The sequence below is a fragment of the Cordyceps javanica genome, chromosome 2, assembly GCF_051103115.1.
Source record: "Cordyceps javanica chromosome 2, complete sequence".
Taxonomy (NCBI): Eukaryota; Fungi; Ascomycota; class Sordariomycetes; order Hypocreales; family Cordycipitaceae; genus Cordyceps; species Cordyceps javanica.
This window is the reverse complement of record NC_139296.1, coordinates 1,993,293-2,008,356: the sequence shown is the minus strand read 5'-3', so window position 1 is coordinate 2,008,356 and position 15,064 is coordinate 1,993,293. Positions and strand designations below refer to the sequence as shown.

The window sequence follows — 15,064 nt, the reverse complement described above, 5'->3', positions numbered from 1 at the left end:
ATGCCAGTCAACACCTACAACATCAAGCGCCTAGCGCACAACCTCAGTCGCTCCAGTACCGATCAGACCTGGAATCCGTTTCGCCATGTCGCCTGGAACCAGAACCGACGGGGCACTTGGGCGCCCGATCGCAACGAGCGCGATCTAGAAGCAGATGGTGAAGGATCTCGTCTCAGCCACGCCGCGACTGCGCCTCAGCAAAAAACACATTCGTCTACGACCGGCACGAACCGCGATCCCGAGCTCACTCAACTTGCCGAGGAGAGGTCTGTTGGCGATGATCATACCTCCTCGAACGGCCTGGCCACCGCCAATACCGCCGGCATCAGAAACCGCAAACCCGAGGACGAAGCCTCCAAAGTCGCAAGCAACAACCAGGATAAAGAAGACGACGACAAGTCGAAGAAGGTCAAGTCGAATGCACTATACCGTCCTGTCCATCCCAAACATCCATTCACGGTGGCCAATCAGCTACAGCGCACATTCCTCAGCTCATGGATCAACGTGTTGCTCTTTGCCGCTCCTGTCGGCATTGCCCTCAACTACGTCCATAGCGTTAGCCCAACCGTCGTCTTCGTCGTCAATTTCATCGCCATCATTCCTCTCGCTGCCATGTTGAGCTTTGCTACCGAGGAAATCGCCCTACGCACCGGTGAAACACTGGGTGGTCTCATCAACGCCACCTTTGGCAACGCTGTCGAGCTCATTGTCGCCATTATTGCTCTTATCAAGGGCGAGATTGTCGTCGTGCAGACATCGCTCATCGGTTCCATCCTTTCCAATCTTTTGCTAGTCATGGGCTTTTGCTTCTTTTTTGGTGGTCTGCGTCGTAGAGAGCAGCATTTCAACACCACAGTCGCGCAAACCGCGGCATCACTCCTCGCCCTTGCTGTCGCCTCGGTCATTGTGCCCACGGTATTTGAGCTCAAGACTCAGGCGGATCAAAAGGAGATCGCCAAGCTTTCTCGCGGCACCGCTGTCATTCTACTTCTGGTCTACTTCGCCTATCTCTTCTTCCAGCTTCACACCCATCTCGACGTGTTCAACGAAGAAAGCCAAAAGGTTGCTGCTAGACCGTGGACTCATGGACACAGCCTTAAAGAGGGATTTTCTCACATGCCTGGTGCCAGTGCCCTCATGCGTCACAGTCCTGGCAGTTCCAGCCAAGAACAGAACCTCGGCCCGGTAGCGACTGAAGACCAGAAACCCTTCGAGGAAGATGAGGAGGATGGCGAAGATGATCCTCAACTGCACTTCTTTGTTGCCATCGGCACTCTTCTCATTTCCACTGTCATTATTGCCCTTTGCGCTGAATTCATGGTCGACTCCATTGATAGTCTGACAAAAACCACGGCTTTGCGCAAAGAGTTTGTCGGCCTCATTCTGCTACCTATTGTTGGCAATGCTGCCGAGCACGCCACTGCGGTAACAGTCGCTGTCAAGGATAAGATGGATCTTGCAATTGGTGTCGCCGTTGGCTCTAGCATGCAAGTCGCTCTCTTCCTCATCCCTCTTCTCGTGATCATCGGTTGGGGTCTTGGCAACGAATACATGGACCTGAGCTTGGACGAGTTTCAGGTGGCCGTCATGTTTGTTGCCGTCCTCCTCACAAATTACCTCATTGGCGATGGCAAGAGTCACTGGTTGGAAGGCTTTCTCCTGATATGCCTCTACGCCATTATCGCCACTTGCTCATTCTGTATGTTCTGCCTCGGCTTAAACGGTCCAAGTCTTTCGAAACTAACATATCTGCGCAGTTTATCCTGACGACAATAGCGATGGCCGTGCTGGTTAAGATGCTTCAAGCTACTGTATTTGACCGCAAATTTACGAATCGCTCACTCTCTTTTGCCCCAGGCAACGTCTGGCGAACCGTTATCATATTCCTAGAGCACAGTACCATTCTTGCTGCAGCTGCTCACATTGGCTTACGCTGGCAGGGCGCAAACTGAAATTTTTTTGTGTAATACAAACAATACCTTCGCATATACCTGTATCTATTTACTTCATGAAAAAAAGCTCATTGTTCGAAATCTCTTGCTTTTAAATATCCTTGACGTGCCCAACCCGAATTTGCCTTGCGCCAGCCTTGCTGCTGGCTGGCCTGTTGGAAGGTACGTAATTTCCCGTTGCCACCAACTTTAGCCTCGAATTTCGAATTCCAAAGCCAAGTGTTCTCTCCATATTGAGTGAATGCTGCCGAATGTGTATCAAGACCTCTGCAGAGGCCGGCGCCGCCGAGGACCATGCGCTGTAACGCAGGCGGTTTCGTGATGGCGATGAGAAGCGGCTGCCGTCCGACACAGATACCAATGTTATCTGCCGCGCCCGCTCCGCCAAGTGTGAATAGGCCCGAGGAAAGAGGAACGGAGAGGTCAAGTCAAACGTGCCTCGAAGCTGATTTTCTGTTTGAACGACTTACTGCAGTCATGTCGGACGTCGCGATGGAACACGAGTATATTATTAGAGCTATATTAGTTTTTCCCGCTAAATCCTTTGCGGACGCTGAACTTGCTAGGGGTCAAGGAGAACTAGCTGGCTACGAGATTCCCAGGCCACTTCCACTATGCACTGATTACTTGGTACTCTTTGAGCCGAGCCCCATCCCGTCATACTGAACACTCCCTCGACGCAAGTTTGACATTGGGCTACCGATGCTGTTGCGCATGTTGGCCGGCAGCCCACCGCCGGCACCCCCGTTGCCGTCCGCGCCGTGCAGGTGATCTTGGTGGTGGGCAGCGAGCACGCCCGGTGGCAGGCCCAGCGAAGGAATGCTGGACTCTGGCACGGGGTCCAGAGTCGGGACCGACAACACGGTGGACACCGTCATGGGTGTGCCGGGGACGCGCTGCCCACGCTCCAAAATGTCGCGATAGAATGACTCAAGAGCCTCCGGGTCCTTGCAGAATGCTTCCAGCATGTCTTTGATGGCCTCCGGTTCCATGAGCTGCTGCAGAGGATGAAGGTAACGGTGGTAGTGGTGAAGCGGTTGCTGCTGTTGGCTGCTGATTTCACGGTGTGGATACGATGGTCTTGGCTGTGAGGTACCTAAAGAATGGCTATCGCTGGGCCCCAGGGCCGGAGAAAGATGGCCGAACGTTGGACGCGCCACCGGAGAGGAGATGGGCGTCGGGTCAGCCATGGCCATTGCCATTGACGACGCGAAGCCGCCCAACGACAAGAGACGAGCACTCCTGTCTGCGTTTGAAGGTGCAATCTCCACATTTGACTGCACCCGAAGCTCCTTCTCCCTGGCCAGAGACACCCGTTTACTGTAAAGCCTGTTGGCCAGGACAATGAAGTGACCCTCGTCGGTGATTTGCGCCAGCAACAGACCGGACCGGTGAATATACTGCGTGTATTTGAAGTCCGGCTTGCCCCACGAGTAGCGAATGTCCACGTTGCTGGGGAAGCTCGAGGCTGCCTCCATGTCCAGCACAAAGTCGAAATGCTTGAGGATAGCGGTCTGGTAAAAGTGCTTACTATGCACTCTTACCGGACCGAGAGCATTGGGATCCAGGTACGTCTCTGGCATCTGATCTGGCGGTGGCACGACAAGTTCGATTTCGTGTGGTTTGCGGAAGGGATTAGCCTCCGTGATTCGACACGCTTCGTTGATGGGCACTTCCACAAGACGCAGGCCATACTGGCTTGCCTCACGCTCCCATCCCTCCACGCAGTCTGACACCAGCTTTGCAGTTGTGTTCATCCAATCGATGCGGACATGAAAACAATTGTCCGGATTGTGTAGGCGATCGTAATGTAGATCAATCCGCTCAGGACGATATGATCTTTTCCGATGATCCACGTCGTACTTCAGGACCTTGCTGAGCTGGACGATTGGTAGGTTGAGAGCTGCAGCCTTATTGGCGGCGCCAAGCAGCGGGATCCCGCCGCCCGGAGAAGGCGCCCCGGAAGAGGGCTCGTCGGTAGTGGGAATAGAGCGAGGAACGGAGGCTCGTGGCGAGTCACGACTGTTGTTATCGGATAGTGACGACAGAGCATCCTTCTTTCTACTACCGAACCAGCCAGGCTGAGGCTTGGCAAATTCTGGCGCGATCTGGTAATAGTAGTTTCCATCACGGAATTGGTGTCTCTTTTCAACGTGGATGAAGAGACCGCGAGGTTTCTCGTTCTTGCCATCGCTGCCTTTCTCAGCGTCCTCTTCTTTGCTCTTCTCTTTCTCTTTGACCATCAATGCGTTGCCCAAGTCTTCCGCCTCTTCGCGGCTGTCAAGATCCTGAAAATTTTTCAATAGCCAGGTCGTCATGTCCGATCCAATGAAGGCATTGTTGTGCGTTCGGAGATGCCAACGTCTATTTCGCAAAGGGACACCGCCATTCTCGATTGGCTGCTGCAGAGCGTCGGCCAAGGCTGTCAGATTCAAATTTGCTCGTCGAAACAATTCTTTGCGAACAATCAGATTTCCCTTGCTTGAAGAATACTCGGCGCTCTCGAGCGTCGGCAGGTTTCCAAGTTCCGCTGCAACGACCAATGAAGGATCGTCAGTTTTGTAGATAATATTGAGGGGGCTACGATCCAATATACGGCTCCGATCTTGCCCTTGGAATTTCCGTTCCGATGGTGAAACGTATCGATGCTTCTTCCACAATTGAGCCAGTCTCTGAATTCCTTCAATGCGAATCTCTTCGGGATTGTCTTCGAGATGGCTCTTAGTTGAAGCAGAGTATCTCATGCTCAGAGGTATAAGAACATATCTAGTTCGCCAGAACCGCAAGCTTTCCATAAGTTCTTCGTGGTGGCCGGCCAAGTATGAATCTATAGTGTTCCAGTTTCTTTCTGGTTTGGGGCTGAGGATCTCAATTGGTCTTGTTTCATAACCGGAATCCAGTAGCGTTTGAATGGCAGGCTTGTACATGGTCGAAAACTCAGAGGACGCTGTCCGCGCAGGCTTTCGCAGGAAGATGTTGACCTCGATCTCGCTGCTACTGACACAAGAAAGCTGATGGATGGTGTTGCCGACTGACATGAAGACGCTATTTCCGTCTTCATATGTTTGATCCCGTGAGAAGATGTCTGCGATTTTGATTGTTTTCTGCCCAAAAGCTTTGGCAACAGCAGAGCCTACGACAACCTGAAAGCCTTGTGAGAAGCGGAGACCAATCAATTCCTTCATGAAGTCTTTTCGGGACATGGGCTCGTCGTCATCGTCGGTATTTTGATCCACAATATAAGGATGCCGTTGGTACTCGGCATCAAATTGTGCCTTGGAAGGAAAGTACTCCGTTGTTAACGGTACCGAGGCAGGGCAGCAAAGAGTTTTCCACTTTTGCGTTCTCATTTCGGAGGGTTTTGGGAACACATGCTGCCATCGGCTATATAAAATCGCATCGTCAATGCGATATTTCTCTGGGTGAGAGGGGTTCAGCAATGTAAGCCACGGAGTGATTGCTGCTGTTGGAGACAGTGTCACTGGTAGTTCAGGTTGTAATTGTAGCCCAGGAGCCACACCGGCTCTCAATTTGCTGTTGTACATTTTTTGTACATCTTCCGCGCGAATAAAATTTGAATAACGTAGCTCTGGATCTTCCCGTAGTCTGTCGCGTGATTTAGACGGCATCAAAGTGGGTGCTGGGGGCTTCAAAGTGTTGTTGGCTTGACCATCTTGGGAAGACCCCTCTTTATGAGCAATCGGAATGCTTGGCGAAGGAGCTGTCTCCGACGCGAGCTCACTTAGCTCTGACTTTGATGACTTGACTTTCTTGGCAGTGAGTGTTGACGACTGGCTTCGTATGCTATGTGGTGTTGACGGTCTGATGTCTGAAAGAGATCGGGAATTAGAAGCGGGTCGTGGATCGGAGGAAAATGCCGGAGATGCATTGACGGTCTCGACTTTGAGCTCTGCTATGGCTGCTTTTGGTGCAGCAATGCCGAAGCCGCGCTGCCCAAGGCTAATGTGCCGCATCAGTTTGGGCTGCCTGGCAGTGAACGAAGATGTTGAAGGAGCCTTGGGAAGACCGTTCTTGGGCGGCTCGGGAGACTTTTGAACGGATGCAGTCGGAGGGCGTTCAGGTTCAGCCATAGAAAATTTGCGCGCAGTCGAATGCTGCGGAGGTTGAAGCGTCATTCGGTCTGGGACAGATGTGCCAAGCACAGTACTGTCATCAGCCTGGTATTTCCGGGGCACCTCGTCGCTGTCATTGGTTGGTCTGTGATGCTGTGGGCGACGTTTGGGGGCCGACGAGAGCTTGGCCCGAGAATCATCAAACGCCTGTAGCTTCTTCCAAAGTGTTAAATCCCCGGTACGTGCTAACTTCTCTGGCACGAACTTTTGAAAGCCATGTATAGTGTCGCCAAGGGTTTCCTGGGCCCGGCGGCAGGGCACGTATAGGGTTTCTGACGCATCGTCTCGCTGTTTCTTGGATGAGAGCGATGTGTTTAAGGGAAAGGTAGGATCCGAGCTCAAGGCCGCTGTTTCAATCTCATTTGTATCCAACGCACTTCGCATCTGAAGCCCATACATGCGGCAGCGCATCTCAAAATCGTCCTCGTTCTTGTCTTTGGCAGTTGATACGGACAGAGCTATGCCTTCATAAGCTAAAGACTCGTCGGAGCCCGTCCAGAACGAAACATGAAGCCACTGAGGCAGAGCACAACTCCATTCTTCTGGGTTTCGCAATGACGACAGTGACTCAACGTGCTTCATCATATTCTGTGGTATTTTGCTGGGAGAAAACGATTCGGAATGAGACTGATAGCTGCCAATGATGGGTGTTGGCTGACAGCCTGTGCTGTGGTGGCTGTGAAATGACCTAGACAGAGCCTGTCGATGCTTGGTGTTCTCATCCGAGAAGTGAGGGTTTCGGTATTTAAAGAGAGGAACGGAGTGAAGAGGCATCCCTGGCAAACAAATCAAGTCGATACCTATGCCATTACCAACGAGTGCCTCCGTTGTGCGTCGCAACGTCTCATATTCAACTTCAAAGATGCCGGGGCCCGGCGTGATAACAGCAATCGAGATGCCGGTTCTATTGAGATCTCGATCGATGTAATCATGGGCATACTGGGATGAGGCAAGATGGATGGCTTCCAAAACATTGCCATGAATGGCCAGAGAGGGGTCAGCTTTGATGCGTGTCAAGGCCGTCAAAGCCTCTTCATTCTCCGTAAGGCTAGTCTTGGTTTCCCGACCAAGGGGGACACTCTGGTGGTGAAGGCTAATGTCTCTGCGGAAGAAATTAAATTCTCTCTTGAGCTGGTATAAAATCTTGGTCCATTCCCCACTAGACATGTCGCTTACAACGACACGGTAAAAATCTTTGTATGGCCGCTTGTTGCCGAAAGGCTGTACTCCGGTGAAATAGTCATCCAGAAGACTATTGCTTGCTAGGTCAGATGCAAGTCCAGTATCGTATTCCACGCGTGCAAATAACACAATGCTGACTAAATGCTTCACCTTTAGTGAAGCCCAGCGCTTGAATAAAGCAGGCAGGAAGCCGTTTACGACGCGATTGAACATAATCTCCCCAGATGTCTCGGTGTCAAAGTCCCACATCTCCCTTGCCATTTGGATGAATAAGACATATCTGGCGGATTCGCTTCGGAAGATAGGTCTCGTATCGCGAACGAATAGACCGGAGTGCACACTCTCGCCCTCAACAAACACGGCAGTGACTTGAGCTTTGATGGTACCCATAAACAACACAGATTGGCCTTTATATACTGTGCGCTCCGTGAGCTCGTCAACAGCTAAGCGCCACATGTCTGATCGAGATAGATATTCGTCTCTAAAACAAAGCTCAACATGTGATGCTTCCATGGCACGATGATCTTCGTCAACAGGCGTGAGAAGGACTTGAGTGCCTCTTTTCATGCTAAAGGCGTCTGAGATATGTCGAGCGATGCAGACTTCCGCATCTTGGTTGCGAGCTTTCATTTCCCTAGGCATATCCTTAACAATGAAAATGTAACGATGGCCAAGCGCGGCCCGATCCTTAGCCAGTACCGCAGCCGCTTTTGCCGCCTCAATTCCATCGAGGGGCTGTCGATTCAAGCTGCCGTGACCGCCGGAAGCTTTTGCAGACTCGGATTTGATCGCTGATATGGCCATCAGCATCCCGGGCCGGACCTCCGGCCCCACCACGTCCAGATTGAGGAGGACCTCGTCACGCAAATAGCCATCCGCAACCACGACCGTGCAGATGCGCTCGAGTCGGCGTGACCTGTCCTCTCGTAGAGTGGACCGAGTCGAAGTGCTGGTGATGGAGCTAGGAGATGCCGTGGCTTTGCGATCAATGCCATGCGTCACAGGTTCGCGCAAGTGAGACCATGGCGGTCCTTTGCGCGAGCCCGAGGGCGCGGCACCGACATTGCGGGACATGAGGACCGGCTAGCGCTTTGTGAGATCAATGTCATATGGGGGCGATGACTGGAGCATGATTCCAACAATAAAGCGCTTTGCGTACAGCGGCGACCGACGAATGTTTGGTTGATGGATCGGATTGACTGTCCTGGCAGAAACCAGAGCTACAGTGGATAGACGACCACACCGCCTTCCGTTTCAGGTCTCACAAGGCTGCCCAACCCGCCATCACATAAAATGCTCTTGCGCGCATCCATTACATCGAGTGATGCAGTTTAGCGTCACAAACACCAACCTCCAAGCGTCGTCCAAAGCGCGTGTGGAACATCGGACATACCGGATTCCAGAACGGCGACGAGTCTCAATAGCAGTCATTGCAAACTGTTTCAGCCGACATATCACGACTTTGTGTCTCTGCTTCGCCTTTAGCATAGCGTCAAAGGTAAAAAGTTGGCGATGTCACCTCGCGCTTCCGGATTCACCGTCCCAAAGCCAAGCAACGCCAAATTATTTGAGGGTAACACTGCAGAATTTGATATTCCGTGACAAACCACGCTACCTGCTGTGTGTTCCACAACCCAAGTGACAGCGCAAACACGCACCGTGATGATGATGATCTCGTTTGCGCCTCCAGGCATCATCGCCAGCTCACGGAAGACTTGAAGTTGACCGAACTTTGCAGCCATACTATCAAGAGACTAATTAAAATGACCATATCATGTGTGACACAATTGTCTTGCTTCCACTACCAACGCTGCGAAAAGAATGCCGGGGCAGCTCGCGACTCCAGTGCCACGGGTGGCGGGCCGTTCGCTGTCAGAGCTAGCGACCTTTTTGCGTTCCATTCATCGGAGTTTGGTGCTTCCTAGGCGAAGTGCCACTTACCTTTCAAGGCTGGAACCTGTGAAAGATTGACGTCTCACTCGGGAAGGAGACGTAGTATCCAAAGCTCTGTTCCACAAGATGATCAATGAGCGCATTGAGTCCCAATGGCCATATATTCTCACGTCCTCCCCAACTCTCTGAGACAATCCAGTCATAAATTCTTGCCAATCTCCCGCATTCTGTTTATATCTCGGCTGCATGCTCTGAAGCCAATTCAGTAAATTGAAGCTCAGCTTTATAAAGTCGACACATCGTTCGTTTCCACCTCGGGATCATGGGCAAGTTTCGTTTCGATCGCCGCAATCGACTCATTGCAACAATTGCAATTTCCTTGCTATTCTTTGCGGCCGAAATTTCAGGTTAGTTACGAAACCAATGTATCAGCGGCCTGATAGCTGACCTCGCCTAGCTGGATTCTATACGCATTCCCTTGCTCTGGTTGCTGATGCCTTTCATTATGTACGTGTCTCATACACAATCATTGCAACCCTTGCTGACATGAGGACAGTTGAGTGACCTCTTGGGTTTTGTTGTTGCTCTGACGGCACTCCAGGTAGGTGTAGAGCAAGCCCACTCGAAGCGACCATTCTTACATTCGCCCAGGTTTCCGAAGGCTCAACTCCGGCACCACCAGGTTATACTTTTGGATGGCAGCGGGCTACCCTATTGGGTGCCTTCTTCAACGGTATTTTCCTTCTAGCGCTCGGCATTAGTATTCTGTTTCAAGCCATTGAGCGCTTCATCAACGTCTCCCGTCAGCATCTTCCTGCCCACCTTACCGTTATATGCTGATTGATTCATAGCGATTGAAAACCCAAAGCTCGTCCTGATCATTGGATGCGTTGGACTCACCTTAAATGTGCTAGTAATGTCATTTTTGCACGGTCAGTGACAGACTTTGCCTTAGCAAGACACTTCCTAACATAAAATAGAGCACGACCATGACCATGGGCATGATCATGGAAACGCACATGATCACAGTCACAGCCACAGTCACAGCCACAGCGATAATCATGATATCAAACAAAACCAGACTCAAATTTCCGAAGAAACCATCGAGTCCAATACCGCTACCGCCGATAGCGACAAGGAGAGCTCAGAACTTAGAGCAAGTGCCACAATTATATCAGTTAGAAGCAGCATACTAATCTATCGTATTAGTCAATCACGAGCCATATGGAGCACAAACACAGAGTTGCCGTTTCATCTCACAGCCACAAAGACCTCGGCATGATGGGTGCATTCCTTCACGTTGTCGGCGATGCGATCAATAATGTTGGCGTTATAGTTTCGGCACTGGTAATTTGGAGAGTGGAAGGAGAAAAGAAATACTACGTCGATCCTGCCATCGGAGTTTTCATTGCCATTATGATATTCTTCACTGCCATACCATTGACGAAGAAAGCTGGGCGTATTTTGATGCAAACCGCACCCGAGGAGATCGATATTAGAGACGTCAAAGAAGACATCGAAATGGTAAGGCTCCAGCCGCAGAAACGACAGAGAGTGTTAATAACGTGTCATGAACTCAGATACCCGGCGTCGACTCTGTCCATGAGCTGCATATCTGGAAGTTGGATCAGAAGAAGTCGATTGCATCGGCACATATCGTGGTGGACGACGGTTCTAGTGGAAACTGGGCTGCAACCGCCAAGATTATTTTAGAGTGCTTCCACGCTTATGGCATCCATTCGGTTACACTGCAGCCAGAGACCGCACCAGAAGCTCAGCCACCGGTGGACAGTACTACAGTCAATCCAGAGAGGCCTCCAGTTGAAGATAAAGAAAGTCGAGGCTGCCAGCTCTTGTGCAATAGTTCCTGCAGAGAAAAGCGATGTTGTTGATGAGCATGCCTTGAACGCTGCTGGGGGCTGAGAACGGACGTGGGTACGTGGCGCTTGCCAGAAGAACGGTCATGTACGACGAAGTCAAGATATAGGAAGTTTTACAAAAGGGAACTCATATAGATGAGGGCTACGTGTCTGCAAAGACGCGGAGAGTCGGTCAAATATAAAATGCTCGAGAGCTGGCGTGACTCTCGTGTAAGTCGAGAGTTGAAGCCTTATAGGCCGGCAATTCGAGCACAGATCAATATATTGAATATGGCTTGATGAAATTGGTGTTGAAAATGTGCTGAGCCCAAGAACAAAAGCCAGGCGCAGGCATGGAATGGGCGTCATGAGACCATTTGGTGTCATCTAAGAGCCCTGTCCAAGACAGCAGGGCAAACGTCCCGTATGAATAGGGTGGGGCAGGATGTGATAGCGCTCAAGGATGTATCCGTACGGAGCACGGAGTACGTGGCGAAGGTGATCAGGGTCTCTGCGGGGCAGCCCTATTTTTCGAAGCATTTAGATAGTGGGAGAATCTCCGTAATTTGGTCGGTAAGGTACTTACCGACAGACTCGTGCATAGAACAGGATAGGACAGTCGCCAGGCGATGGACAAAGGAAGACGAAATACTCGGTCTGCAGCGGCCAGGTTACGTAGGCCGAAAGTCCCGTGCTGTTGCCGAGCTGTGGATTCAACAAGCCCGGCCGGTGGCGCGCTCGGGCTCTCGGTCCCATCGAGGTGAGAAGGGCCATAACCAGGCGGGAAATCATCAAGGACGCCAATTGTCGGCAAGTGCTCGCTGAGATTTTATTAAATGTGGATGACGGATGATGTTCTGATGGCGCAGCGACGTAAACAAATGGGTCATACATACTGTAGCAGTGTAGCCTCAGAGTAGGTATAACAACAACCACTATACTGCGCAGTGTGAAAAGCTACTGATCTTTACTTCGTTTTCCCGTTATTTTGCCCTCTCATAATTCCCTAGCAATTCTTCACCTTTTGCGCCTTAATCTTTTGTACTTAGATCTAAAGTCCATACTACCTCTGGTGTTTGTGTATAACGGGCGTGTACTGAGTACGGAGTACTCCTCGGCATTGGCCGAGTCAGTAGTACTCAGTACCCTGACAGTGGCTATAGTGCTGCTCTTATTGCAGTCCGTTTGAGCATTATGATGACGCCGTGCCAAGCACCTGCTTTCATCTCATATAGATCTGACGGTTGCATGCGGTTGCATCATGCTCACCTAGTTGAATGATAAATTTTACCGCTGTCTTGTTCAAGCACGCTGAACAAGCTGAGCTTTGCGGAAGAATTGGGTTAAATCTGGTGAGGACGCTAATAAGAACACGAGCGCTGTACACACGTACTGTTGCATTTGCATACATGGCCCGGCGCTACTGCCCCTAGTTGCCGAAAGCTGAGCGGCAGCCGCCATGCAAAGTTGAAAGACGCACACCGATGCGTTGAATCAATCTGAGCGGTCAATCAAAGGCAGGTTCAAGCCACTGGTGTGATATCCAGGCACTGAGACGGGTGAGTAAAGGCGAGGCTGGCCTCGTGTTCAACGGAAGGGCAGAAAGTCCTAAGTACTGAGTAACTTTGCGATTATCGGCCAGTCAACGAAAACTGTGCATCTTCAACCCAGTCCATGTATCCGTACCAGTAGGCAATATTTCGCCGCATCAGTGGCGCCAGTGGTAATCTAACAAGACAGAAATGCAATGCTTGTCAAGCCTGTGCGGCATACTCAGGTGGGACAGTACCGGGAGTCTCATGATCCACAGGCAACAGACAGCGGGGCTGTCATTAATGCGTACCTTTCGATTGGGCACCAACTGGAAGTGCTGACGGACGCTCCAGAGTTGGTACTAATAAATGAGTACCTACATGGGTTGGTTGGATGTCGCTGAGCCATGCCGTGTCGTGTGTCGGTTATTGCGGGCGTGCCCTGCTGATGCTGGGATTGTGCTTGTCTGGGGAACATGCGTCATTCACCGCAATTTCGACTTTGGCCATGTCGGATGGGGATGCCTTGGCCAATGAAGCGAGCGAAATGGAGGGCGACAGAAGTCACCATCACACGTCCCTTTTCTTCCCCAGACATGGCGCCATTTATTAGGTTCCCGTGGGGGTTCCTGGTGCGCGAGCCTGGACAACCTTGGAAATGGCAGGCGCACGGAACAGCTTGTGACGACTGGACGGGCATGCCTGGGCGTCGGCAGGCCTGCGATGCGTCATTGGCATGGGGTAAGGATTGATGAGCATAATGAACGAGCTGGTATCCGTACTTACGAATTAGAGACGAAGATCCTTCCTTGCCCCCTTGACTTCCGGACGTTGGAAGATGCAGCCAGCCATTATGCATGTGCGGAGAAGAGACATGGACGAGTACGGCTTGCAGACAACTGTGTAAGTAAGTACTTACTTTAGTAGTGGAAGACTACCAGTACTTAGGTAGGCAACGTAGATAGTTACTAGCTACTAAGTAGCGAGTGGCAATTAAAGTACGCACACAGACGACTGTTCCAGATATGCAGTAGGGACAGCTGACAGCTGGCGGCTGGCAGGCAAAAGACGCAAAAGAAGCTTGCCAGCTGGCAGCCCCTCAACCATCTCCTCTGCCCGCTTGTACAGTACCCGTTCTACTGGTGGCGAGTCGCGGTGATGCTTCAACTCATTCTAGTCTCCGCGGCCCCCGTTTTGTGTAGATCGGACTGCCTCCTGCCAACAATGCGGATGATCAGCAGCACCAAAGACCGCAAAGTCAGGTTGACAGGATCCTTTACCCGCAGTATCAGTATCGTCATCCTTGCCAGCTTTTCTTGCCAGCTTGCCAGCCCATTGTTGCCTGGTCACGCAACGACATCGAGAGAAATCAGGGCTCCGGATGCCTTGCCGACTTTTTCTCATCACCAGATTCGCACGCTAGCCAGCCTTCTAGGCTTTGTGTTAGTTGGCAACGCCAGTCGTCACTAGTAGCACTCGACATTCCTCGCCGAGCTTGTGAGCCCTGTTGTTCCGTCGACGTCTTCTGCAGTATCCCAAGAGAGGGCCGCGACCGCCAGCCCAGGCTACTTAGCACCACATCCAGCCAAGTTTTGTGGGCGAGACCTTTCGACAGCGAGACTAGGGATCAAAGTACACAGGGCGCTAATCCCTACCAGTACCAGCCCTTAAGCTAATTACAACGCCACCAGAGTGCTAGGATAGCTTGTGCTAGGCCCGCGCCCTGAAGGTGGGCTTGTGAATTCGCTCCGAATCACCCTCACTCGCTGTGGAATCAGTCTCTCGTCCCAGCTTTCTGGGTCGGTCGTGAAGGCTCGGCCGCCCACACCACCGCCATATCGGGCCACTGGTTTGAATCGCCTCCGCTCAACTCTCTCGTCTTTTGCCTCCATCACCGCCTCTCCGGTCAGCACCTTCTCTTGTCGCAGCCCTCCCTCCGCCTGCGGTGCGCCATATTGCCTGCGACTCGCACGCCATCCCGACGAGCCGAATCATCCTGCCACCAAACAAAGAGCCGAACGCTGGCTCTTGCGACCCCATTCCCGGCCGGCCGCCCGGGCATGTGCATCCCTCGACAACCACGACGTCTCTGACCGACTCGCTTCTTCGCTCCCACCTCACCTGACCTCTGTACGACTTTGTCTCGCATTTTCACACTCTTCTTTTTCAGTCGCACTCTCTTCAATATAACAAGTTCGTCGACGGCAGAGCGCACACCACCGAAGGCCGCTATATCCCGATTTTGTGACAACGCGCTTGCTCTTGCTCAGGCCGAGGCCGCGCAATCAAAGTCGGCCGCCACTCCTCAGCTGCGATTCCTTTCAAGAATACCAGGATATCTGGCGTGCTGTATTGAAGCTGCACAACTCGAGAGCAGACACCCGCCGTCTTCCGACTATGCGTCCACTCCGGCAAAACTTCATCGCGTTGCTCGGTAATGGACGGCAGTTCATTGACCTAAATTAAAAGGAGAGACCTTCTGAAGCGACCGGTCGTCGCACTTCAATATAACC

The 15,064-nt window shown here is 51.8% G+C and overlaps 2 protein-coding genes across 2 annotated transcripts; one reads left to right on the top strand and one right to left on the bottom strand.

Annotated features, from left to right (window-relative positions):
* On the top strand, nucleotides 1–1,795 carry V2A60_003095 (Sodium/calcium exchanger protein-domain-containing protein; the record flags this gene model as incomplete). The annotated part of the gene is made up of 2 exons (XM_083254438.1): nucleotides 1–1,699; nucleotides 1,758–1,795. 2 exons carry the CDS (start codon nucleotides 1–3, stop codon nucleotides 1,793–1,795), a joined length of 1,737 nt encoding a protein of 578 aa, XP_083110564.1.
* A 780-nt stretch (nucleotides 1,796–2,575) lies between these two features.
* On the bottom strand, nucleotides 2,576–9,009 carry V2A60_003094 (GTPase-activating protein IML1; the record flags this gene model as incomplete). The annotated part of the gene is made up of 2 exons (XM_083254437.1): nucleotides 2,576–8,350; nucleotides 8,926–9,009. The coding sequence occupies 2 exons, from the start codon at nucleotides 9,007–9,009 to the stop codon at nucleotides 2,576–2,578; spliced, it is 5,859 nt and encodes a 1,952-aa protein (XP_083110563.1).
* Between the last annotated feature and the right edge of the window lie 6,055 nt (nucleotides 9,010–15,064).